At 48.3% G+C, this 23,115-nt stretch overlaps 1 protein-coding gene across 2 annotated transcripts; it reads left to right on the forward strand.

The window, feature by feature from the left end:
- Positions 1 to 1,004: 1,004 nt before the first annotated feature.
- ZNF454 (zinc finger protein 454) lies at positions 1,005 to 22,071 on the forward strand. 2 transcript variants are annotated; one of them, XM_002721300.5, is made up of 5 exons: positions 1,005 to 1,393; positions 2,481 to 2,614; positions 4,123 to 4,249; positions 4,592 to 4,681; positions 20,515 to 22,071. In XM_002721300.5, exons 2-5 carry the CDS (start codon positions 2,582 to 2,584, stop codon positions 21,822 to 21,824), a joined length of 1,560 nt encoding a protein of 519 aa, XP_002721346.1. In that variant the 5' UTR covers positions 1,005 to 1,393; positions 2,481 to 2,581; the 3' UTR covers positions 21,825 to 22,071. The 2 variants fall into 2 exon arrangements, with proteins under 2 accessions (XP_002721346.1, XP_051689747.1); XM_051833787.2 differs by lacking the exons at positions 1,005 to 1,393; positions 2,481 to 2,614; positions 4,123 to 4,249; positions 4,592 to 4,681 and adding an exon at positions 13,822 to 13,903.
- The last annotated feature ends 1,044 nt before the right edge of the window (positions 22,072 to 23,115 follow it).

Consider the following 23,115-nt stretch of genomic DNA (forward strand, 5'->3'; position numbering starts at 1 on the left):
ATTACACCCCGCCTATGTAAATACTCATTTGCTTGAATGATTACTTCTCCTACTGAAATGAAGCCTGCAGGACTGCAGGGTTTTCACTGCTGTTCTCCAGCCCCTAGAACAGGGTCTGACACAGACGTGCCCCTTAAGTGTCTGCAGAAGCCCTCAATAAAATTCCAAACGGAATGCTGTAGTGCCCTATACACAGTCACTGACACTGTAGTGACTAGCCTCAGGTCACGTTCCCCACTTTTTTTTTCATCACCGACAAAGTTAGAATCCTCCCATCTTTCCTTCTGAGCTCCACAAAAACAAGTTTGAAGGCAACTAAGTATCTGCAGTGGAACACTCCTATACGTTACCTCATCCAAGACAGGGCCACAAGATCTCGCAGGCCGCCTTCTCCAAACACCACTCGAGGCGGGGTCCTTGGCACCCAGCCCTTTCCTCCCTTCACCCTGTGGGCAGTGACTGAGTCCTGGGTCTACCCCACCTCCTTCCCCAGGCACCAAGCTCGGTCCCCGGCGGCCACCACTCAGCTCTCTCCTGTCCACCCCGAACCCGCAAATGGTAGTTATTATCGCGTCTGGGACCGCGCCGGGGCCGACCGCCGGACCACGCTGCAACAGTCCGGCCAAGGGCGCACTCCGCCAGCTTTTCATTTCTCGGCGCTGTTCTCAGGAAAGCGCCTTTTCCGCTTGTCGCCTCCTGTTCTGTCCCAGGGCGCTTCCCAATCCGCTCTCGTCCCCTGCCGCCCTGGAGTAACCTTCCTTATCCCACCGCCCACTTTTCCAGGGCTGTAGTTACGGGGGCGGAGACCTAGCCCAAATCCCAACAGAAATGAACCCAATACTAGCGCGGGGATTAGCGAGCAAGAGACAGCCACACTCCCGCGCTGAGGCCCCTGGGAAGTGTAGTCCAACACCCAGAGCCGCCGGGGCGGGGCCCGTCTGCGCAGGCGCACACCGCCTCCGCGCCGCCGCCGCTCCCTTTGGGCAGTAGAGTCTTGGAAGTAGCAGTGCCGCAGCCCGCGGACTTCTGGGATTTTGGCTCGGCGGATCCCAAGGCAACGCGCAAGCGCAGTTCAGATGCGGGCTGCAGACTTCAGCTCATTGTGTCTGAGTGCGATGTGGTGGTTGCAATCTCTCGCCGCCGGCGGAGGCTCCGCGAAGGGCAGCTCGGTGGTGACCAGGCGCGAGGGCCAGAGCCGCAGGGGGGAGAGTGGGAGCGGCCGTGGGGTGGTCGGGCCTCAGGAGACGGGACTGGGTGGGGTGGGAGGGATGGAGCCAAAGAGATCCGGGTCGTGATCCGTTCTGGAGGATGCCCATCGAGTGCCGCAAACTTCCCGGAATGTGTCTGTGAGATTCGACTGCAAACAGAAAGGGAGTTGGGAGGGCGGCCAGAGGTGGGTGTCTTGCTTTGCGGGTCCGAATTTGAGCGCGTGTGGAGGAGGATGGCAGGCCGCGGCGGAGCGTCGTGGGGCGGACTCTGGGATCCCGTGTGCACTCCGGCGAGGTTGGAGTCCTGTGTGGGGAACTCGCCGAGGCCAGAGCAGTGCAGCCGGCAGCAGCTCCGGAGGGCCCAGCAAAGCGCAGAGGCCGGGGTGCGGGGTTGTGCGAAGAGGATTCCTAATCCCTGCCCGCCAGAAACTCAATTAGCCTGCTTGTTTGCACTTTAGCCGGCAGGTCGTCCAAACCGAGCCCTAGGAAGCGAGATACCTGAGGCCGGGAGTTTTAAGTACTGCAGATGCGGTCCGCGTAGATGGCGTTTGAAAAAAAAGTTTCATTTACTTGAAAGAGTCACAGAAGGAGAGCGAGAGAGACAGCGCAAGAGAGGTCTTCTCCCACTGATTCACTCCCCAGATGGCCGCAAGGCGGGGGCTGGGCCAGGAATGGCCGGGAACTCCTGGTCTCTCCCACCTGAGTGCAGGGGGCCCAAGTACTCGGGCCATGTTTGTGCTGCTTTTCCCAGACCATTAGCTAAGGGAGCTGGATGAGGGGCTGAGTAGCCAGGACCCTAACCAGCACTCATATGCGATGTCCCTGTTGCAGCCAGCGGCTTCCCCCACTATGTCACAACACTGGTGCCCTGGCCTCCTTTTGGAGGAGAAATGATGGCCCTTCTGTCCCTCCACTCCCCTCCAAGGATCTATTCTCTGTTCCTAGAGGAGAAGGGGTTCTTGGGATTCCTCAAGATAGCCTAAGGGAAAAGGCCAGAGGGTGGGTGGGAATGGAGCAAGCCTTTCTCCAAGATGTCCTTGTACTTGAGGTATGGAAGGGAAGACATGGAGGACCAGCTAGAGGGAGTGGGGCAGTAGTGGCATGGTGGGCAGTGGTGGCTGGCAGAGTACTCCGAGAGTCAGGGATCAGTAGGGACAAAGAGCTGAGCAGCCACGCCCTGGGGGGCGGGGTTGGGGGGACTGTCAGGTGTGGTGCTCACAACCTGCCCCGGCCATGTGTGATAGCTTAGACCCTGCCCTCCCCTCCCAACAGGTGTGTAGGCATTGCCAGTCCCAGGAGCCCCCTGGCTGCAAAGCTCTACACCTTCCTCCCTGGCGCTTGGCCTGTCCCCGAGAGGGCTCATCAAGGAAGGAATGGCTGTCAGCCACCTGCCAGCCACAGTCCAGGTGAGTAGGTGGTCGCTGGGCTGGGGGAGGGGAGGTGTGCTTCCCTCTCACACTTTCTTTTGGGCTTGCTTCCAGCCCAGTCCCCCGCTGGAGCCTGACCCGGCTGCTCCCTCCCACCCTGTCGTGCCCATGCTAATGGACACTGGAGCTGAGTAACTTGTGAAGGTCATGCAAATAGTAGAACTGGGCCTGCAGCCCCGGTTGGTCTGAAATGCCATCCAGTGGTTCCTAAAAAGAGGTGCCAGCCTCTTTCCAGTGAGAGCACAGACTCGGACAGGGACAGCATTCATTCGAGTGTGATGGCTGATGTGCTGGGTACAGTGTTCCAATTCCTTACCCTTTCAACCTTTCTAGAACAGGAATGTGCGGCAGAAATTACCGGAAGAGATGAGCAGCCGGGTGTAGGTTCTGTGCTCTGCAGAGCCACACATGGCGGGTGCTCCTGTCCTCCCACTGTGGGACTTGTCCTTTGGGACTCACCTGAGGCATGGCTTTCTCTGTGAAACCTGTCTCCACAGTGTCAGTGGCTGCCCTTTCTCTCCTGTCCACTCGGGATCACGCACTGTCTCACACTTCCAGGCCGCCTTCATCTGCTTGCCATTCAGCAGATGGATACTAGAAGTGTCCATCCATCAGAGATGCAGGGGTGCTAGAGGTCCAGGCAGGGACAATGGGCCGGGACAGAGGGGTTCCTGGCTGCACTTGAGCAAGTGTTTCTTGTGTACCGACATTTGGGGTGTAGGCAGCAGAAACCTAATCCAGACTACCGTAAGCTAAGGCTTATGGGAAGAATACCTGAGGAGTCTGGACTCTGGCTATGCAAGTGGGGTCTGGAATAATTCGAAAGCCCCTTCTCTAAGGCCTTTTCTTTCTATAATGAGCTCTGTTTCTCCTTCTTCTCAGAGTGCTCTGGTTCCCTTGGCCGTTGAGCTGGCTGGGAAGACCAGAACGAGTTAGTTTGACGTGTTAGCTTTCAGGTACCAGGAGACTGTTTCCGAGTTTCAGGCCAGGGGCTGGGTGGCAGTCGGGGGGCACGAGGTCCCACTGTACAGAGCGACAGTGCTGGCCGTTGTTGGCCCCAATGGCCTTATGCAGCAGGTAACTGTCTTAGGTGCTGTGTTCTCGATGCTGGGAAGGCAAGGCACATGTAGAAATGTATGTACCTTCTTGGAGTTAACAGTTCAGCTGGGGCCTGACAGCACTCACCAGGAAATGGGCCAGCGCTTTGATGGGTGCTCACCGGTGACCTAGGAGTGGTTAGGAGACCTGAGTAGGATGGGGCCATACTGGATGAGGATGGAGGCAGCAGGACTGGGCAGCCTGCAGGAGATGGGCTGAACGAGCAGCCAACGTGAAGATCTCCACCATCATCTACGTCTCTTCAGAGCAGGAAGAAGCCTGGTACAAAGCCAGCCCCCGGGGGCAGCAGCTCCCTGTGTGCTGGTGGTCCCAGAGAAAGCTTGTGAAGCGTAGCCCCTGGTCTGTGAGAACAACGTTGCTTTTTGCAGGGCTTGGTGACATTCAAGGACGTGGCCGTGCTCTTCACCCAGGAAGAGTGGGGCCGCCTGAGCCCTGCCCAGAGGACCCTCTACCGGGACGTGATGCTGGAGAACTACAGCCACCTGGTCTCTCTGGGTAAGGCGGGGAGCCTAGGAGCCTAGACCTGCACTTGCGGGGTTCTCCCTGGGCCCCTTAAACTGCTGCTGGACAAAAGCTGGGCTGGCAGCGGGCCAGCCGAGGATGCTGTCCTTAAGGCTACACTGCTCTGTGACATCCCCAGGCCCCTTTTGAGTCCCAGTGCACCAGGTTCCGCATGAGTGACTGGAAGTCGAATCCCTGCTCCCTTGGAAAGGGAGAGGGGCGTAGGAACGAATCGTGTCAGCCCGAGCCGTCTCTCTGGCTCCCGCTTGTGATATTTGCCTCTGTCGTGAACTGATATAGTGCTTTTTTTTTTTTTTTCTCTTTCTTCGAAAACAGGACTCTTAGGAGCCAAGCCAGACATATTTTCTCAGCTGGGAAAAGGGGAAGAATGGGTCCCAGAGGATGGCTCGGGAAGCTTCTGTCTTGGTAAGAATCACACACGGGAAGGCAGGAGGAGGAACCCGGCTGGCCGAGGGCCGTGAGGCTCAGCAACCACCAGGCCTGTGCATTGAGAAGTGGGCATGTTTTATCTCTTGTTCCCCTCAGGACCCTGTCGGCACTTCTGTCCCAGCATGCTTTGCTCAACCCTGGCACTCATTTGCTGGGGCAGCTGGTGCCTCTCAGGACCCTTTCCTCCATAACTCTGCTTTCTGCATTTGGCATGGAATAGTAGGGTCCCCAGTCACGTCATCCGAGAGGTTTCCCCCTCACCTCCGTGCCTGAGTGTCCTGCTGGTCAGATCTGACCCTGCAGTGTCCACGGCAGAGCAGCTCCCGGTCTCAGGAGCCTGTTTCCACATGCTCGGTGAAGCCTCTCTTCTAGGTAAACGTTGCTCATTTCTTTGCCTGCCTCCATGTTAGCTCACCCACATGGATGAACACTCAACCAGAATCTGACTGTCCTCTCCCTTCTGCCAGGCACCCTGCCAGGTTGTGGCTCCTGGAGGGCCAGGTCGGTCATCTGTCTTGTTGTGGTGCTCACACCTCCCACAATGCTTGGTGTCTTTTGTTGCTGACGGGACTGAGAGTGCGACACTTGGATTGTCACGCATCTGGAGGAGCCCACTGGGTCTCATAGGGGAAGGGCAGGGCTCTGTCTTTCCCTCTTCCCATGATATTCTAGAAAGCGTAGGGCCTTATTTAAAGCATTATAAAGTTTCACTTGCAGCTGGTATTTTGCAGATCATAAAATATTTCCACAAACCTTTAGTTACTGATTTCTCATAGTAACTAGTGACCTTAGAGCCTACAGGAAATAACTGTACCTGAAATATCTAGGACCTAACCTGTTACAGAATTTAAATATCTTAATCCAAACCTGGGTTATCAAAAAAATGCTTTTCTTAACGTAGCCCCATAATATTCTTTTTTTTTTTTTAAGATTTATTTATTTATTTGAAAGTCAGAGTTACACAGAGAGAGAAGGAGAGGCAGAGAGAGAGAGAGAGAGAGAGAGATCCTCCATCCGCTGGTTCACTTCCCAGTTGGCTGCAACGGTCGGAGCTGCGCCAATCTGAAGCCAGGAGCCAGGAGCTTCTTCTGGGTCTCCCATGAGGGTGCAGGGGCCCTAGGACCTAGGCCATCTCCTATTGCTTTCCCAGGCCATAGCAGAGAGCTGTATCGGAAGTGGAGCAGCTGGGTCTCGAACTGGCCCACATGGGATGCTGGCACCCCAGGCAGTGGCTTCACCTGCATTGCCACAGTGCCAGCCCCTCCCATAACATTCTAAGTACTCTGTACATTATAATTAAACTAAGGGGTTTTTAATATTTTATTCTGTGGTACACAAGCAACGTTGCATCAAAAAAAGAAGTTAAACCAAATAAATTCATCCACAGTCTCACTACTATGCTGTACTAACAGCTTCTATTTAGATCATTCAATCTCCCATTCTTTCATCATTAAAATCAGTTCCTAACTACACGTGTATGGGAGGAATATGATGATGAAAAAGGACTTTTTAGCAGGTATAGGTGATGACGTGAGAAACAGACGTGGCTCAATCTGTCACAGGTCCCTTCCCACACCTTGGTTGTAGCACATCCTATTTGTGGATTGCTGGGAGATGCTGACTCTGAGCCAGTTCATGAAGGTCATTAGCCAGTAGCCAGACAGACATAGAAAGAAGTCTTACTTCATTCTCAAAATTAAGTTTTATCATCCTCTCCTCTTCCCTGTTAAAATTTACATACACACACACACACACTCACACACGTATGTAAACGTATATATATTTTTAGAGAACCATCTCTCTCTTTTTTTTAAACCCTATCATTTGTTTTTTTTTGTGCCCTTTTTTTTTTTTTTTTTAAGATTTGTTTATGTAGTTGAAAGAGTAACAGAGAGAGGAAGAGACAGAGAGCAATCTTCCATCTACTGGTTTACTCCTCAAATGGCTGTAATGGCCAGAGCTGGGCCAGGCAGAAGCCAGGAGCCGGGAGCTTCATCTGAGCCTCCTGTGTGGGTGCAGGGCGCAAGCACTTTGGTCATCCTTTGCTGCCTTCGCAGGCCACTAGCAGAGAGCTGGATCAGAAGTGGCTTGGCTAACACATGAACCAGTACCTAACCTGCTATGCCAAAATGCCAGCTTGTGTTTTATTTTTTTGTTTTGTTTTGTTTTTAAAGATTTATTTTATTTATTTGAAAGGCAGAGTTACAGAGAGAGAGAGATCTTCCATCTGCTGGTTTACTCCCCACGTGGCCTCAATGGCCAGGGCTGAGCCAGTCTGAAGCCAGGAGCTTCTTCCAGGTCTCCACGTGGGTACAGACAGGGGCCCAAGCACTTGGGCCACCCTGTGCTGCTTTCCCGAGTGCATTAGCAGGGAGCTGGATTGGAAGTAGAGCAGCTGGGACTTGAACTGGTGCCCATATGGGATGCCGGCATCACAGACAGCAGGTTTACCTGGCAATGCCACAATGCCTGCCTCACTAATGACTTTTGGTTTAGAAGAGACACTTATTTTTAAGCACAGTGAGAGAAGTCCTTTTGGGTTTTCTTTCCTCTGTCTGATGGTGGAACAGGGAGAGAGCGCCTGTGGTCAGCACGGCTGGGTGATGGGGTGGGGGATTTGTGTGTGCTGAGCTGTTTAGTCCTTGTAACAGGCGGATCAGGTAGGGTGACCCGTGTGGTTAACTGGTTTGGACTGATTGAACATTGTTGAGTGACAAGTAGGGCTTCATATTAATGCTGGCATGAGACCCAGCTGACCTGTTCAATTGTGGCATTTGCTGCCCTTCTCCAAAACACCTTTAATTACACAGAAATCGTCCACTGAGCAGACTTTTTTTTTTTTTTTGACAGGCAGAGTGGACAGTGAGAGAGAGAGACAGAGAGAAAGATCTTCCTTTGCCGTTGGTTCACCCTCCAATGGCCGCCGCGGCCAGCGCGCTGCGGCCAGCGCATCACGCTGATCTGAAGGCAGGAGCCAGGTGCTTCTCCTGGTCTCCCATGGGGTGCAGGGCCCAAGGACTTGGGCCATCCTCCACTGTACTCCCTGGCCACAGCAGAGAGCTGGCCTGGAAGAGGGGCAACCAGGACAGAATCTGGTGCCCCGACAGGGACTAGAGCCCGGTGTGCCGGCGCCGCAAGGCGGAGGATTAGCCTAGTGAGCCGTGGCGCCGGCCCACTGAGCAGACTTAAAGAAAACCACCTGATCCCTTCATTTGAGTGGTTTGCCAGTAACTTTATAATTTTTCCTTATTTATTAAAGTGTCTAGATTTTTTTTGTTATGTCAGTTTACAGTTTCTGCTTTAGCTTTAACTGCCTTTTTGAGCTGTAAAATGTATTAATTTATAACTATGTATAGTATTCACTTCTATTTTTAACATTGTATGATTTGTCCTCTTTTTCACTTCCCGTTTGATCTGCATGTTTTTCCCTTAAATTTGGGAAACTGTTTTTAGGGAAGAATTTCTTATGTTTTGCTCTTACCTATATAGGTTTTTTTTTATGATTGATTTATTTATTTGAAAAGCAGAGTTACAGAGAAGCAGAGGCAGAGAGAGAGAGAGAGAGGTCTTCCATCTGCTGGTTCACTCCCTAGATAGTCGAAACAGCCAGAGCTGCACAGATCCAAAGCCAGGAGCCAGGAACTTCTTCTGGGTCCCCCAAGTGAGTGCAGGGACCCAAGTACTTAGGCCATCTTCTACTGCTTTCCCAGGCCATAGCAGGGAGCTGGATCAGAAGCGGAACAACTGGAGCTCCAACCGGCACCCACCTGTATGGGATACCAGCATTGCAGGCGGCAGCTTAACCCACTGAGCCACAACGCTGGCTCTGTCCTGAATATTCTTGCACATATTTCCTTAGATTCCTGGGCTTGCTTTGGGTATTTCCTTGGGTGTGCTCCTGTGTATAGAAATACTGGATTTAGGGATATGTACTCTTTCACCTTTCCTAGATATTATTACCCACTTGCTGGTCGAATTAGTTGTTCCAAATTACAGCAGTAGTTGATGCAAGTCCCTGTCTCTCAGCATCCTTGGCAAAATTTCGAACTGTCAGACTTTTAAAAATCCTATTAATTCCATTCCTGAGAACTGGTATCTCACTGTGGCTTCAATGTGCATTTCCTTCATTGCTAGTGAGGCCAAACATCTTTTCATATGCTTTTTTTAAAAAAAGATTTATTTGTCTGAGAGGCAGAGTTACAGACTGAGTGAGAGACAGAGAGGAGGTCTTCCATCCACTGGTTCACTCCCCAAATGGCAACAGTAGCTGTAGCCAGGAGCTTCTTCTGGGTCTCCCACGTGGGTGCAGGGGCCCAAGCACTTTGACCATCTTCCACTGCGGTCCCAGGCCACTAAGCAGAGTGCTGGTTTGGAAGAGGAGCATCCAGGTCACAAACTGGCAGGATGCCGGCACTGCAAGTGGAGGCTTAGCTTACTAAACCACAGCTCCGGCCCCTTCATATGCTTTATATTTGTATTCTGTGATTTGCCCATTTTCCTATGAGAGTTTACCTGCTGGTCATCCACAGGAGTTCGAAACATGTATTTGGGAATTTCTACGTCTCCCAGTCTGTAGCTCACCTTGCTGAGTACATAGATTCATCTTTGTGATCTGACACTTGGTGTTTTCTGGGTGCTGTTTATGTACTCTTTGCTCTGTCTTGTTTCCTCTTGTATCGTCAGCACAGCAATTCTCCATGTGTGTGTGCTGAATGAAAGAGTGAATGTCGGGGGCCAGCGCTGTGGCGCAGCAGGTTAAAGCCCTGGCCTGCAGTGCTGGCATCCCATATGCACACTGGTTCTAGTCCTGGCTGCTCCACTTCTGATCCAACTCTCTGCTATGCCCTGGGATAGCAGTAGAAGATGGCCCAAGTCCTCAGGCCCCTGTACCCTCGTAGGAGACCTGGAAGAAGCTCCTGGCTCTCTGCCTCTCCCTGTAACTCTGTCTTTCAACTAAATAAAATCTTTAAAAAAAAAAAAAGAGTGAATGTCTAAAATATTTACTTTCAAATCTTTTTTTCTGTGTAAATCTCATCACATTTGTCTTTTTTTAGAGTTTTTAATGAATAAATGTTTGACTTTGCTGATCTTTTCTGTTTTACCTTTTTCTTTCTTTAAGATTTATTTATTTATTTGAGAGATAAGAATTACAGAGAGAGAGGGGGAGAGACAGAGAGAGAGAGAAGTCTTCCATCCACTGGTTCACTCCCCAAATGGCCACAACAGCCAGAGCTTGGCCAATCCGAAGCCAGGAGCCAGAAGCTTCTTCCGGGTCTCCCATGTGGGTGCAGGGGCCCAAGGACTTGGGCCATCTTCTACTGCTTTCCCAGGCCATAGCAGAGAGCTGGATTGGAAGTGGAGCAGCCGGGACTCGAACCAGCGCCCATATGGGATGCCGGCACTGCAGGCGGAAGCTTAACCTGCTCTGCCACAGCTTCGGCCCCCTGTTTTATCTTAATTTCAGTATGTCTTGCTCTTCACTGTTCTTTTCCTCAACTTTTCTGGAGCTTATTCGGTTTGTTTTTTCTGTTTCATTACTTGATTTAATGAAGCTCTGTAAGGTTTTCGATGAACAGTGCTGGCTTCTTGGAGCCCTTCCTCTTTCCTCCCTCTAGAAGTAACCACTTGCTCTTCTGTTAGCTGCTTCTTGAGATATTTGCTCCGGCGTCTGCATGGAACATGGTTGTATTACTATCTCTTGATTTTGAAATTATCACTGACTTCTTGCTGGAAAGAATGAGGATTGAACAAACCCCTCCCTGCCCCTACAGCTCAATGCTAATTGCCTTTCCCACGCCCTGGCCTCCCAGCACAGGTGTAGCGTGGTTTTGGTTAGACAGGTGACTTATGATGCTGATGTTCTTAAACCCTAGTCATCGGTGACCCGCGTGGCAAATGATAACATCCCTCAGAGCTCACCGGTTCTCAGGGCAGTCTGTCCCAATCACGGGTTTCACCTCAAGCCTTTAGTAGTTGTCTTCCTGTCTCCTGGAGCCCTCTGACCTGCTCTGATGTCAGACATGGGGCATCTCCATCAGGAGCCCCAGCTGTCACCCCTTCCTAAGGGCTGGGTCCTTCCTAGGCTATGTGCTGTGTCCCCGAACTTCTATCTCCATTCATTCTCGTCTTTTGGGGCACACATTTTCAAAGAGCACCCAAAGCAAGAATGCGTGGGAATATACTTTTGGAACCTGGTTTGTCCATAAATGCCTTTTCCCTCCTTGCCACTCTATGGGATCATCGGACTACATAGCATTCCACCTTAGAAATCCCTTTCCTTCAGACTTTTGACATTATTCAAATGTTTTCTCAACTTCAGGTTGCTGGTTCTTAATCATCTGTGACCATTTTTTTTCCTTTCTGAAAACTTGCAAGATTTTTACACCAGTGTTCATGAGGAATATTAATCCAGGTTTTCTGTCCTTATAACATATTTGTTCCTGGTATCACAGTATTATTAGCCTCAGCAAATGCATTGGGAAGTTCCCCCCTTTGTTTTCTGGGACAATGTGTATAGAACTGGTGTGACTTCACTGAGTGTTTGGTAGAAGCAGTGGTCGTCTGGACCAGCTGCAGGCTTGCGGGATGGTTGTTAGCTCCAATTGCCTCTCTGCAGCTTCTCTTGGGTCATGGTCCACAGATGTCAGCTGCTTTGGCTTCCCCAGACCCTGCTGTCTGCCTCCTGAGTTCATTGAGACCCCGGAGTTCTGTGCTCATCCTGTGCAGTGGTCTGAAATCTCCCTCCAGGGACTAACCCGGGGCATCCACACGTCTTGTTCCCCTTCCCTTTGCACCCTCCTTGCTGCCATTTGTGCTGTGCCTAAAACCTGTTGTCCCCCCCCCCCTCCCCGCCCCCAAGCCCGGTTTTCTAACTGTTTACAGCAGGAGTTCTCTACTGAGATTTGAGTTCATCATTTTTCAATTTCCAAGAGCACTTGTTTTTCTGAATATTCTCCAAAGATACTGATTTTCAAAAACGTTTTTATCCACCATCATACACTCCATTTTCTGTTGGTTTATTTTGTGTCTTTTCTTGCTGGAGGCGTCCCAGCCTCCTAGTGAGCCCTGATTGCCTGGCAGTTAGACAATGGGTGGCCTGAAGTCCTCTGGGCTTCAGTGTTCAGCACGATTCTTCCCCTGCTCATCTGCCCTGACATCTGTGTTTCACTCTGTCCAGAGCAGATGCCTCCTATGTTTTGGCAAGTGGAGAGAGGGAATCCCCCCTGCCCTTCTGTGTGGGAAGCCCAAGGGGGTGGTAACCTGATCTTGAACCTGCTGACTTTTTTTTTTTTTTTGAAGATTTATTTATTTATTTGAGAGGCAGAATTACAGAGAGGTATAGGCACAGAGAGAGAGAGAGGTCTTCCATCTGTTGGTTCATTCCCTAGTTGGCTGCAATGGCTGGAGATGGGCTGATCTGAAGCCAGGGTGCAGGGGCCCAAGAACTGGGGCAATCTTCCACTGCTTTCCCAGGCCATAGCAGAGAGTGGGATGGGCAGCAGAGCAGCTGGGACTTGAACTGGTGCCCATATGAGATGCCAGCACTGCAGGTGGCTGCTTTACCCTTTATGCCACAGCACTGGTCCCAGTCCTGCTGACTTTATCTGTTGCTCTCTCCTCTTCCAGGTGTGCTTGGTGCTGCCACCTCTGAGGATTTGTTGACTCAGCAGGAGATTGGTTTAGGTTTTGGCCCCTCCCTGGGTGTGACTTCTTAAATGACATTGCATAGAGGTTTTATAACATTCATTAATGCTCTGTTTCAAACCACAGTTATAAATAAATCTTTTAAAAAAAAAGAGAGGGGGAGGAGTTGCCACCTGTGACACTGGCATCCCATGTGGGCTCCAGTTCAAATCCTGGCTGCTTCACTTCCAATCCAGCTCTCTGCTAATGGCCTGGGAAAGCAGCAAAAGATGGCCCAAGTGCTTGGGCCCTGCACCCGTGAAGGAGACTCAGAGGAGGCTTTGGCTCTTAGCTTCAGATCGTTGTAGCCATTTGGGGAGTGAATCATCGGATGGAAGATCTTATTCTGTCTTTATCTCTGTCTCTCTCTCTCTCTCTCTCTCTGTAGCTCTGCCTTTCAAAGAAATAAATACATCTTTAACAAAAAATAAAAAAGAAGTAGAAGAAGACTTCCCCAAGTATTTCCTAAGTCCAGTTTTCTCATAGCTCAGCTAGCTTTCCGTGGGATGATTTGAGTCCCCTTTGGATAGACTCACTGTGATGGATGAGTGTTGTTGTGGAATATGAAACAGTTGAACAAAAGTTGGGTTGGGCATTGGGCCTAGCAGTTGAGATGCCTCTTGGGAGGGATACCTGCATCCCATGTCAGTGACTGGGTTGGGGTCCTGGCTCCACTTGTGGTTTCATCTTTCTACTGGTATATACTTTGGAGGCAGCAGCTGATGACTCAAGTGGTTGGGTCCCTTTCACTCCTGCAGGAGATCTCTGTTGAGTTCCTGTTTCCAGTTTCAGCCTGGTCTGCTGGATGGAAGGTCGGTCGGTCGGTCGGTCTCTCTCTCTCTCTCTCTCTGTGTGTGTGTATGTCTCAAATAATTTTTAAATTATTTTAAATTTGGAAGCAAATATTCTTTTATCTGTAGATGATATTTTCATTAGCACAATCAAGAAAAGGCTGTAATAGACTGAAATATCTAACAGCTGATAGAAAAGAAAATTAGAAATTGATGGTTTTTTAATTATTTTTGAAAGCCATCTCCATCATATAAAACTATTTATTTTAAACTTTTGTTTATTCAAGAGGCAGAAAGACAAATAGAGAGAAAGCGCCCATCCACTGGTTTTCTCCCCTAAATGTCCACAATGGCTGGGACTGGGTCTGGACCTAAGCTGGAGCTCAATCCAGGCCTCCCATGTGGGTGTCTGGAACCTAGTTATTTGAGCTGTCACTGCTGCCCCTGGAATGCACATTAGCAGGAAGCTGGAGTCAGGAGCTGGCACCAGCTACCAAACCCAAGAGTGGGATGCTGGTGCCTTAATCATTGGATTAAATGCTCAGTGTCCCCACTCCCAGACTTTTAAAGCTAATACCTAATATAGAAGAGTATGTAAATGACAAATGCACAATGCAGTGCGTTTTCACAGGATGAACACCTCTGTGTAATCAGCATCCACAAGAAGCTGAATGTGAACCAGCACCTTGATAGCCTCAGCCTCCTCTTAGATTTTGTCCCAAAGGTAACAGTCATAGATTTGTTTTGCCTGTTTTAAAATTTTGTATAAATAGAATCAGTATATGCCCTTTTGTGTCTGGTTTCTTTTAGCAGTATGTGATGCTAGAGATGCATTCATATTATGTGTAGCAATGTTTGCCATACATATCTATCACTATTGTATGTTCTACTATTGTTAGATATTTGTTTTCTTTCTAGCTTGGAGCTATTATGAATAGTACTGCTATGAACATTTCTTGTATAACTTATAGAGAACACACACACACACATACTCACACAGGGTCACATTTTTCTTGAGCATGGATCTGTCTTTACTAGATATAGCCAAATTGTTTTCTGAAGTGGTCACATTCCAGTGAACAGAATATGAAGATTCCATATCCTCTTATGCACTCAGTATTGTCATTGTAAAACAACTGTTCAGCATTCTAGAAGATGTATGGACTGGTCAAGTTGATCGTCTTTTATTTTTATTTTATTTTATTGATTTTTATTTATTATCCTTCAAATACCCTAACTTATAAAATATCTGTAGATATTTCTCACGGTTTCTAGTTAGTTGTTGCATCTTTTCTGGTTGCTTTATAGGATTGCATAGTTGAGATTTGAGTTCTCTGTCAGATAGATGTATGGCAAATAATGTTTCTCTGGGTAATGGTGTCAACTGGTAAACAGAGGTCCTGAATTCCCAGGTCAGTTCAGGTCATCAGGGTGTTTTTTGTTTGTTTGTTTGTTTTTCTTGTGAGGTTAGTGCTTGTGTTGTGTCTTTCTTAAAAAAAACTCTAAGACCATCAAGATCTTCTGAGTCTTCCTTTAGCAGATTTATTATTTTTTTCCTTCACATATGGGTCTTTAATACACATGGAAGATTTTTTACTTGATTTTCCATATGGGTATCCAGCTGACCCAGGATTTTTCATTTTAAGACCATCTTTCCTCCACTGTACCCATACTGTCATCTTTGTCATACAAAGGTGACTACATGTGCCTGAGTCTGATTCTGGGTTCTCTAGTCTATTCCATTGGTCTCTTTGTGTACATGTCTGCTTCTAGACTCTAATCTGTTTCATTCTTTTTGCCTAATCTGTGCCAATACAATGGTTTTTAATTACCCTAGTGTTATAATGAGTCTTGTACTTGCTGATGTAAGCCCTCTGACCTTTTTCTTTTCTTGGCTTTTAGGATTTTAGAATTGGCTATTCAGTGTCCACAAAATTCCTGCTGGGATTTTGACAGACACTGGCTCAAATATTAATCCCTAGATTAACTGTGGGGGAAATGAGAGCATTCCATTGCATGAACATAGTATACCTCCATATTTTTCAAGTTTTCTTTAATTTCTCTGAAATATTTTGTAGTTTTTTTTTTTTTTTTTTTTTTTTTAATTTTTGACAGGCAGAGTGGACAGTGAGAGAGAGAGACAGAGAGAGAAAGGTCTTCCTTTGCCGTTGGTTCACCCTCCGATGGCCGCCGCTGCAGCCGGCGCACCGCGCTGATCCGATGGCAGGAGCCAGGATCCAGGTGCTTTTCCTGGTCTCCCATGGGGTGCAGGGCCCAAGCACCTGGGCCATCCTCCACTGCACTCCCTGGCCATAGCAGAGAGTTGGCCTGGAAGAGGGGCAACCGGGACAGAATCCGGCACCCCAACCTGGACTAGAACCCGGTGTGCCGGCGCCGCAAGGTGGAGGATTAGCCTATTGAGCCACGGCGCCGGCTTATTTTGTAGTTTGAGATAGACAGTTCTTGCACATCTTTCATTATGTTGTATTTACTTCTAAGTATTTGTTTTTTGGTGCGATTATTATTCCTGGAAAGTTTCATTTTCCTATTATTTGTTGCTGGTATGTATGCAGGGGCTTCAAAATATTTGTGGAAAAATGGGATTAAAATGTAAGTTTATTTTGGTGCAAGAGAGGTTTGAAATCCATGTATTGTTCCTTCCTTGAGTTATATGAGGACCTCTCATAAATACACTGTTGGATTGACCTTGTATCTGACAACTTCACTAAATTCCCTTGTTAGGACTCTTAGATTGTCTGTGTTTTGCATTTTTCTCTGAATACATGCATGTCATTTGAGAACAATGACTTTATTTTAATGTCTTCCTTTCAAATTATTTGTTTTTCCTTCTTTATCTTGTGTTGGTTAGACTTCTAGTGCAGAGTTGAATAGAAATAATGATAGCAGAAATGCTTATTCCATCCCAATCTCAGGGAATGTTTTCAGTATTTTATGATTAACTGTAATGTTTGGTGTAGTTTTTGTTTATTTATTGGAGAGAGAGTGAGTTACAGACAGAGAGAGAGGGAGAGAGATCTTCCATATGCTGGTTTACTCCCCACATGGCTGCATTGGGCTAGGCTGAAGCCAGGAGTCAGGAGCTTCTTCTAGATCTCCCACATGGGTAGCAGGGGCCCAAGCACTTGGGCCATCCTCCATTGCTTTCCTCATGCACATTAGCAGGGAGCTGGATTGAATGTGGAGTAGCAGGAACTCGAACCAGCACAGTGGCTTAAATGCCAGCTCTTCTCTATGTTCTTATTATCTTATATATCTTTGTGGAATATGTCATGATGTCTCCGTTGACATTCTTTTTATTTATTTGACAGGTAGAGTTATAGACAGTGAGAAAGAGAGACAGAGTGAAAGGTCTTCCTTCCGTTGGTTCATTCCCCAAATGGCCAACACGGCTGGCGCTGCGCTGATCCGAAGCCAGGAGCCCAGTGCTTCTTCCTGGTCTCCAATGTGGGTGCAGGGGCCCAAGCACTTGGGCCATCATCCACTGCCCTCCTGGGTCACAGCAGAGAGCTAGATTGAAAGAGGAGCAACTGGAACTAGAACCTGGCACCCATATGGGATGCCGATGCCACAGGTGGAGGATTAACGAAGTGAGCCACGGCACCGGCCCCGACATTCATTTTTTTAAATAAAGATTTATTTATTTATTTGAAAGTCAGAGTTACAGAGTGAGAGGGAGGGACAGAGAGAGGTCTTCTATGAGCTGACGTACTCCCCATATGGCCACAAGAACAGGGCCTGGGTCAGGCTGAAGCCAGGAACCAGGAGTTTCTTCCAGGTCTCCTATGTGGGTGGCAGGGGCCAACACACTTAGGTCATCCTCCACTGCTTTCCCAGGCACATTAGCAGGGAGCTGGATCTGAAGTGGGGCAGCTGAATCTGAAGTGGGACATGAACTGGTGCCCATATTGAATGCCAGTGCAGCAGGTAGCAATGTAACGCACTATGCCACGGCACTGACCCCTCATTGACATTCTTGCTGTTGATACTATGTGCTAGGGTCTTAGAATTTTTATTAAATTGTTTTTTTATTTCTTTGATTTTGCCATTTGTTTAACTTAAAATTTTTCTAATTTCTTGAGATTGATAATCAATGTGTATGTATATTGTTTTCTGTATGTGGCTTTAGCTGCAGCCTGTGAATTCCACTTCACATTTGTATTATTTAGCTTAAAATACTTTCTAGCTCTTGTTGGATTTCTTCTTTGATCTGTCAGTTATTTATTTAGAAATGTATTGCTTAGTTTAGAAATGGTCTTTGTTTTGTGTTGCTACATCACAGACTGGGTAGTTTATAAAGAAAATAAATGTATTTGGCTCATGGTACTGGAATCTGGATCCAGCAGCATGGAGCTGGTGCCTTCTTGGCGTGTGGTGAGGAGCTTTGTGCTGCCTCATCATGTGGGGGAGGGTAGCGTGAGCAGACAGCAAGTGTGTTACAGGCCTTTCTCCCTCTTACAAAGGCACTGTTGCCATTATTTAGCCCCCACTCCCCCATGACCTCCTCTAATTCCAATTCATCCCAAAGGCCCCCCCTCTAAATTTCATCAACAGATGGATTTAGGGAGTGAGTTTCTGATACATGAACTTTGGGAGACATACTCAGACCATAACACATAGGTATTTTCTGCTTCTGTGCCTGAATTTTTCTAGTTAACTATTCCTTTCTTCTGTCATGTGCAATATACTGTTAATCTAGCTATTGTGTTCAAATTTCAATTACTATAGTTTTCAGTTCTAGAGTTTCCATTTTACTTTTTGTTCCAATTCTCCATTGTAATTCTCATTCTTAACTGTTTTCTTGACTATATTGATCACAGTTATTTCAATGTCTCTGACAACTCTGGCATCTCGGTCCTGTGGTTCTTTTCTTGTTGTCTTATTCTTCTCTTCTTTCAGTTTCTTAGAATGCCTAATTCTTTGATGTTTTGTTTGTTTGGTTTGGTTTGATTTTCTTTCCTGGCTTCTCTGATGAGAAGTGTGAAGCAGTGCAGGTGCTCTGGGTGTTGTGCATTCCCTCCAGGGAAGATCCAAGGGTACAAGTGCACTGTATCAATCGATCCAGGCACCACTGGAGCTGGAGGCTGGGTCCTGGTGTTTGTGAAGCTTTGCTAACTTCTTGTTTTCTTTACTGCTAGATTACAACTCTGCCAGGGTCCCAGCTAACACCTCCTCAAGTGTCCTGTGACCCTTCCCCCAGGGAAGGTCCTGAGCTCCAATTTGGGGTTCCATAATAACAAAAGACTATAGAAAATCCCAGGTTTCTGTTTAACTTTAGTCTTCTGCCCTGAGAAGCTTAAGTAACCAACAGTTCTCCAAGGAAAAAAACAACTAAGCATTGGGACCACCCCTGTGTCTCTGCTCTCCCAGATCTTAGACTATAAAGTCTGCCTTCAAACAGATTTTTTTTTTTTTTCAGTTCAAATTTTCTAGTTGATTTCTGTAGAAATGTCAGTCTACCATAGGCTACTATATTTTGTTTAGAAGCAAAAGTCAGTCCTTAATATTTTAAGGTTTGACAATACTGCTTTTTAACCTTGATCATTCTTTGTTTTGAGCAAGGATATATTAGTCTGAGCCTAATAGAGTTTGTGTCTTTCTTTCCCAGTAAGTGAAGAGGTATGTGATTTTTATTGTAGCTCTTTCTAGAAGAGTTCCTGGAGTGGGTGGGAAAGGGATGAGGAAGGCTTTTTCTATCAGGATTTAACACGAACCCTGGCATCATCTGCATTTAGTACCTAGTTCTGAGCAATCATTTCTTAGTACAAAGTCTTAAATAGAGGTAAATGAAAAGGTAGATAGTGGGGCCGGCATTGTAGCACCGTGGGCTAAGCTGTGACCTGGAACACCAGCATCCCATTTGGCCCTTGGTTTGAGTCCTGGCTATACTACTTCCTATCCAGTTGCCTGCTAATGTGCCAGAGAAAGCAGCAGAAGATTGCCCAAGTCTTTGGGCCCCTGCGCCTACATGAGAGACAGGAATGGAGTTCTGAGCTCCTGGTCTCAGCCTGGCCCATCCTGGGCCATTGCAGCCATGTGGGAAGTGAACCAACAGATGGAAGATCTTCTTTCTCTCTATAACTCTACCTTTCAAATAAATAAATAAATAAATAAATCTTTAAAAAATATATAGAAAAGGTGGATAGTCCCAAATGCAAAGGGGAAATTAACCTGCAAGCCAGAACTCTACTAGGTTAATATGCGGGCCCTCCTGAAACCAAGTGAGGACGTTGTTGAATAAGTGTGGAATTTCCACCTGGGGAGAAAATGATTTTGTGGCTGTCATCATAGTGGAGACGCCCATTTCTGGTGTACTTGCTGGAGTCGGCCTGGCAGCCTCACCGCTCTGTTTTTGATGTTCTGTTTTCGCTCATGCTTGTGCATCACAGTATATGCTCCATGTGTGGATGTCACAAGTAGTAGGATGAGTGTGACACAGCCTATACAGCGATGTGATTTTTTACTATCATCTGAATGCTCAGTTGAGTCCATAAAAAATAAAATGCCTTGTTGTAGCAGTTACTGTTTTTTTCCCCCCTACTAAATGTGGGCCTCTGATTTCAAAAGGCCACATGCCAGTTGTTTTAAAGATCTTATGACCAGAGTGGACAGGAAATAGCTGTTTTTTTCCTTATCGCTTAGCATGTTGTGATCTCAGTCTGGCTTGTAGTCTGAGGAGGTCATGTAATTTCTTTTTCTTTCTTTTTTTTTTTTTTTTTTGACAGGCAGAGTGGACAGTGAGAGAGAGACAGAGAGAAAGGTCTTCCTTTGCCGTTGGTTCACCCTCCGATGGCCGCCGCGGCCGGCGCGCTGCAGCCGGCGCACCGCGCTGATCCGATGGCAGGAGCCAGGAGCCAGGTGCTTTTCCTGGTCTCCCATGGGGTGCAGGGCCCAAGCACCTGGGCCATCCTCCACTGCACTCCCTGGCCACAGCAGAGGGCTGGCCTGGAAGAGGGGCAACCGGGACAGAATCCGGCGCCCCGACCGGGACTAGAACCCGATGTGCCGGCGCCGCAAGGTGGAGGATTAGCCTAGTGAGCCGCGGCGCCGGCCATTTCTTTCTGATCACAAAGAAAGTGAGCTACATTCAGCACTCCCACCCGGGCCTGTGACTGCTGAGCCTTGGCAAGCTCCTGAGCCCTCCCTCCTGCCTTGTACGTTAAATGTTAGCTCAGCCCCCGCCACGGTCCTCTGTTCCCGTCTTTCCCCTTTGCCTGTCAGGGAATCTGCAGAGCTGTTACCCCTTTGCTAGCATTTTAACAGGCCCCTCTTCTCTCTGGGGATAAAACCAACATTTTTGTTTTTAATTTCTTTCAGACGGGATGACTCTGCCTGTGAAAAAGAAATTTACTCTGAAAGCAGACGTTCCCGAAGAATTGCATCAGTGGGCAGGGAAGGAGCGAGGCGCTAGCGGCGGACGCTGGAGCTGCGTCCGCGGATGGCAGTGCCGGGAACGCCAGGTGGCGCTCGCTCAGCAGAACACCCCTGCTGGGGCTAGCGAGCAGGGTCGCGGTGAACCTGGCAAGGGCCGTGCCCTGAGCTCATCTCCTGTCCAGAGGCAGGGATTTCAACCTAGCAAAAAAGCCTTTGAGTGTAGTGAGTGTGGGAAGGGCTTCTCCAGGAGCTCAGCCCTTAACAAACACCAGAAAACTCACAGTGAGAACCTGAGCAGCCATCAGAAAGCCTACACGAAAGAGAAGCGCTATGAGTGCAGAGAATGCGGCAAGGCCTTCCACCAGAGCACACACCTCATCCACCACCAGAGGATCCACACTGGTGAGAAACCTTACGAATGTAAGGAGTGTGGCAAGGCCTTCTCGGTGAGCTCGTCGCTGACCTACCATCAGAAAATTCACACCGGAGAGAAACCTTTTGAATGCAACCTGTGCGGCAAAGCTTTCATCCGAAACATCCATCTTTCCCACCACCACAGGATACACACCGGAGAGAAACCTTTTAAATGTAACGTTTGTGAAAAGGCCTTTGTGTGCCGGGCACATCTTACAAAGCACCAGAACATTCATAGCGGAGAGAAACCCTATAAGTGTAACGAGTGTGGCAAAGCCTTCAATCAGAGCACGAGTTTCCTCCAGCACCAGAGAATTCACACCGGAGAGAAGCCCTTTGAATGCAATGCATGTGGCAAGGCCTTCAGGGTCAACTCCTCCCTCACCGAGCACCAGAGAATTCATACCGGAGAGAAACCTTACAAATGCAGCGAATGCGGGAAGGCTTTCAGAGACAATTCATCCTTTGCCCGGCATCGGAAAATCCACACTGGAGAGAAGCCTTACCGATGTGGCTTGTGTGAGAAAGCCTTCCGGGACCAGTCGGCCCTAGCCCAACACCAGAGAATTCACACCGGCGAAAAGCCTTACGCCTGTAATGTATGTGGAAAAGCCTTCAGTGACCACTCGGCCCTTACCCAGCATAAGAGGATCCACACAAGGGAAAAGCCTTACAAGTGTAAAACCTGCGGGAAAGCCTTTATCCGGAGCACACACCTCACTCAGCATCAGAGGATTCACACAGGAGAGAAGCCCTATAAATGTAGCAAATGTGGGAAGGCCTTCAACCAGACTGCAAACCTCATTCAGCATCAGAGACATCACACTGGGGAGAAGTGACGTGGAGGAGCCTAGAGACTGAAGAGATGAAATAACGGACGAGGGAGCACCCAGGTCAGGGAACCAGGGAAAGCCTACGTCACGGTCGGCTTTTATACTGAGCTTTGCACTCTCGTGGGCTTTGAGAATTTAAGGAGCAGCAAACACTCTTGATTTCATAGTACTGCCTTAATTGAATAGCAGTGCTATTGATTACTAGTCTGAATTACTGAGAATCAGAACCAAAATAGAGCTTCATTAACAACAACATAAGAGTTGGCTTATTAGATTTACATTCTATTAAGAGAAATTATGAAAGTGTAAAGATTAAGGTCGAGAAGCAAGGGACAAAAAAAAAAAAAAAAAAAGATAAAAATGGCCCACAGGCATTCACTGTACCAGCCTAGCCTACAGAAGGGAATTGCTACGTCTGAATGGAAGCTCTGTCCCTACCCTCACTCCTCAGGCCCGTGCAGCAGCCCGGGAATTATTTAACTTTAGCTTCCGCATTCCTGTTTCAAACCCTTTTTGTCAGTTTTCCTGATCCATCTGTCCACTGGCTCCTTACCTCTTCTGGGGACAGTTGAGTTCATCTGATGGGTGTGACCCTCCTCTGACAGCAGCTCCTGTTAGCATCAGGCTCCTTATCTCCACTGTGTTAGCCCTGGGGCCCGGTGAAGTTCTGATCGCAGTCCATGATTCTGGACATCACTCCCAAATGCAACCATCAGAACCTGGGATCTCTCCCTATCCCTCTCTCTCTGGGACGTAAAATTGGATCAAAGTCCTTAACCTACCCCGTTCCTGCAGGCCTTCCCTTGACCCTAACCCCGGGGTGATACCTCAAGTAGGGGCTTCTCCTGTTCAACTGTTCCCCTCCGTCTCTGTACTGTAGCTGGTTAGGCTACAGAGGTCAGGGATGTGTTTGGCATCAGGGGTGATGATCCAGGCCCTCCACTTCTGTGCCTCGCCATTTCCCAGTGTGCAGGTTTCATAAGAACTGAGACCCACCCCTGAGGCCAGTTCTGTAGGTGCTCCGACCCACTCACTGCATGGTCCTTTGTGTCCCTGCAGGAGGGCACGTTTGCTTCTCCCCGGATACTGAACTGCTGCAGCCTGGTGCTTGTCTTGCTTCTATCACTGTATTTTACAGTGATGAGAAAGCAGAGAGCTTTGAGACTCTGCTTTTGCATCTGAAAGGTTCACTTCCTCTCCATCGAGGGAATCCACTACTTCAGGAGTCTCCCATTCTGCCCGTGGTGAGCCGCGTGTTGAAGAATTCCCTGGGTCCAGTGGTGAGCGCTAGCACCCT

This window comes from Oryctolagus cuniculus, chromosome 6 (assembly GCF_964237555.1).
Source record: "Oryctolagus cuniculus chromosome 6, mOryCun1.1, whole genome shotgun sequence".
Lineage (NCBI taxonomy): Eukaryota > Metazoa > Chordata > Mammalia > Lagomorpha > Leporidae > Oryctolagus > Oryctolagus cuniculus.

What these genes read in the sequence shown, in the direction of transcription:
- ZNF454 (XM_002721300.5), top strand. Translation starts at nt 2,582, where the DNA reads ATGGCTGTCAGCCACCTGCCAGCCACAGTCCAG. An exon ending in ACCTGCCAGCCACAGTCCAG is followed by an intron (nt 2,615 to 4,122) that starts GTGAGTAGGTGG and finishes TGCTTTTTGCAG; the next exon opens with GGCTTGGTGACATTCAAGGA. An exon ending in CAGCCACCTGGTCTCTCTGG is followed by an intron (nt 4,250 to 4,591) that starts GTAAGGCGGGGA and finishes CTTCGAAAACAG; the next exon opens with GACTCTTAGGAGCCAAGCCA.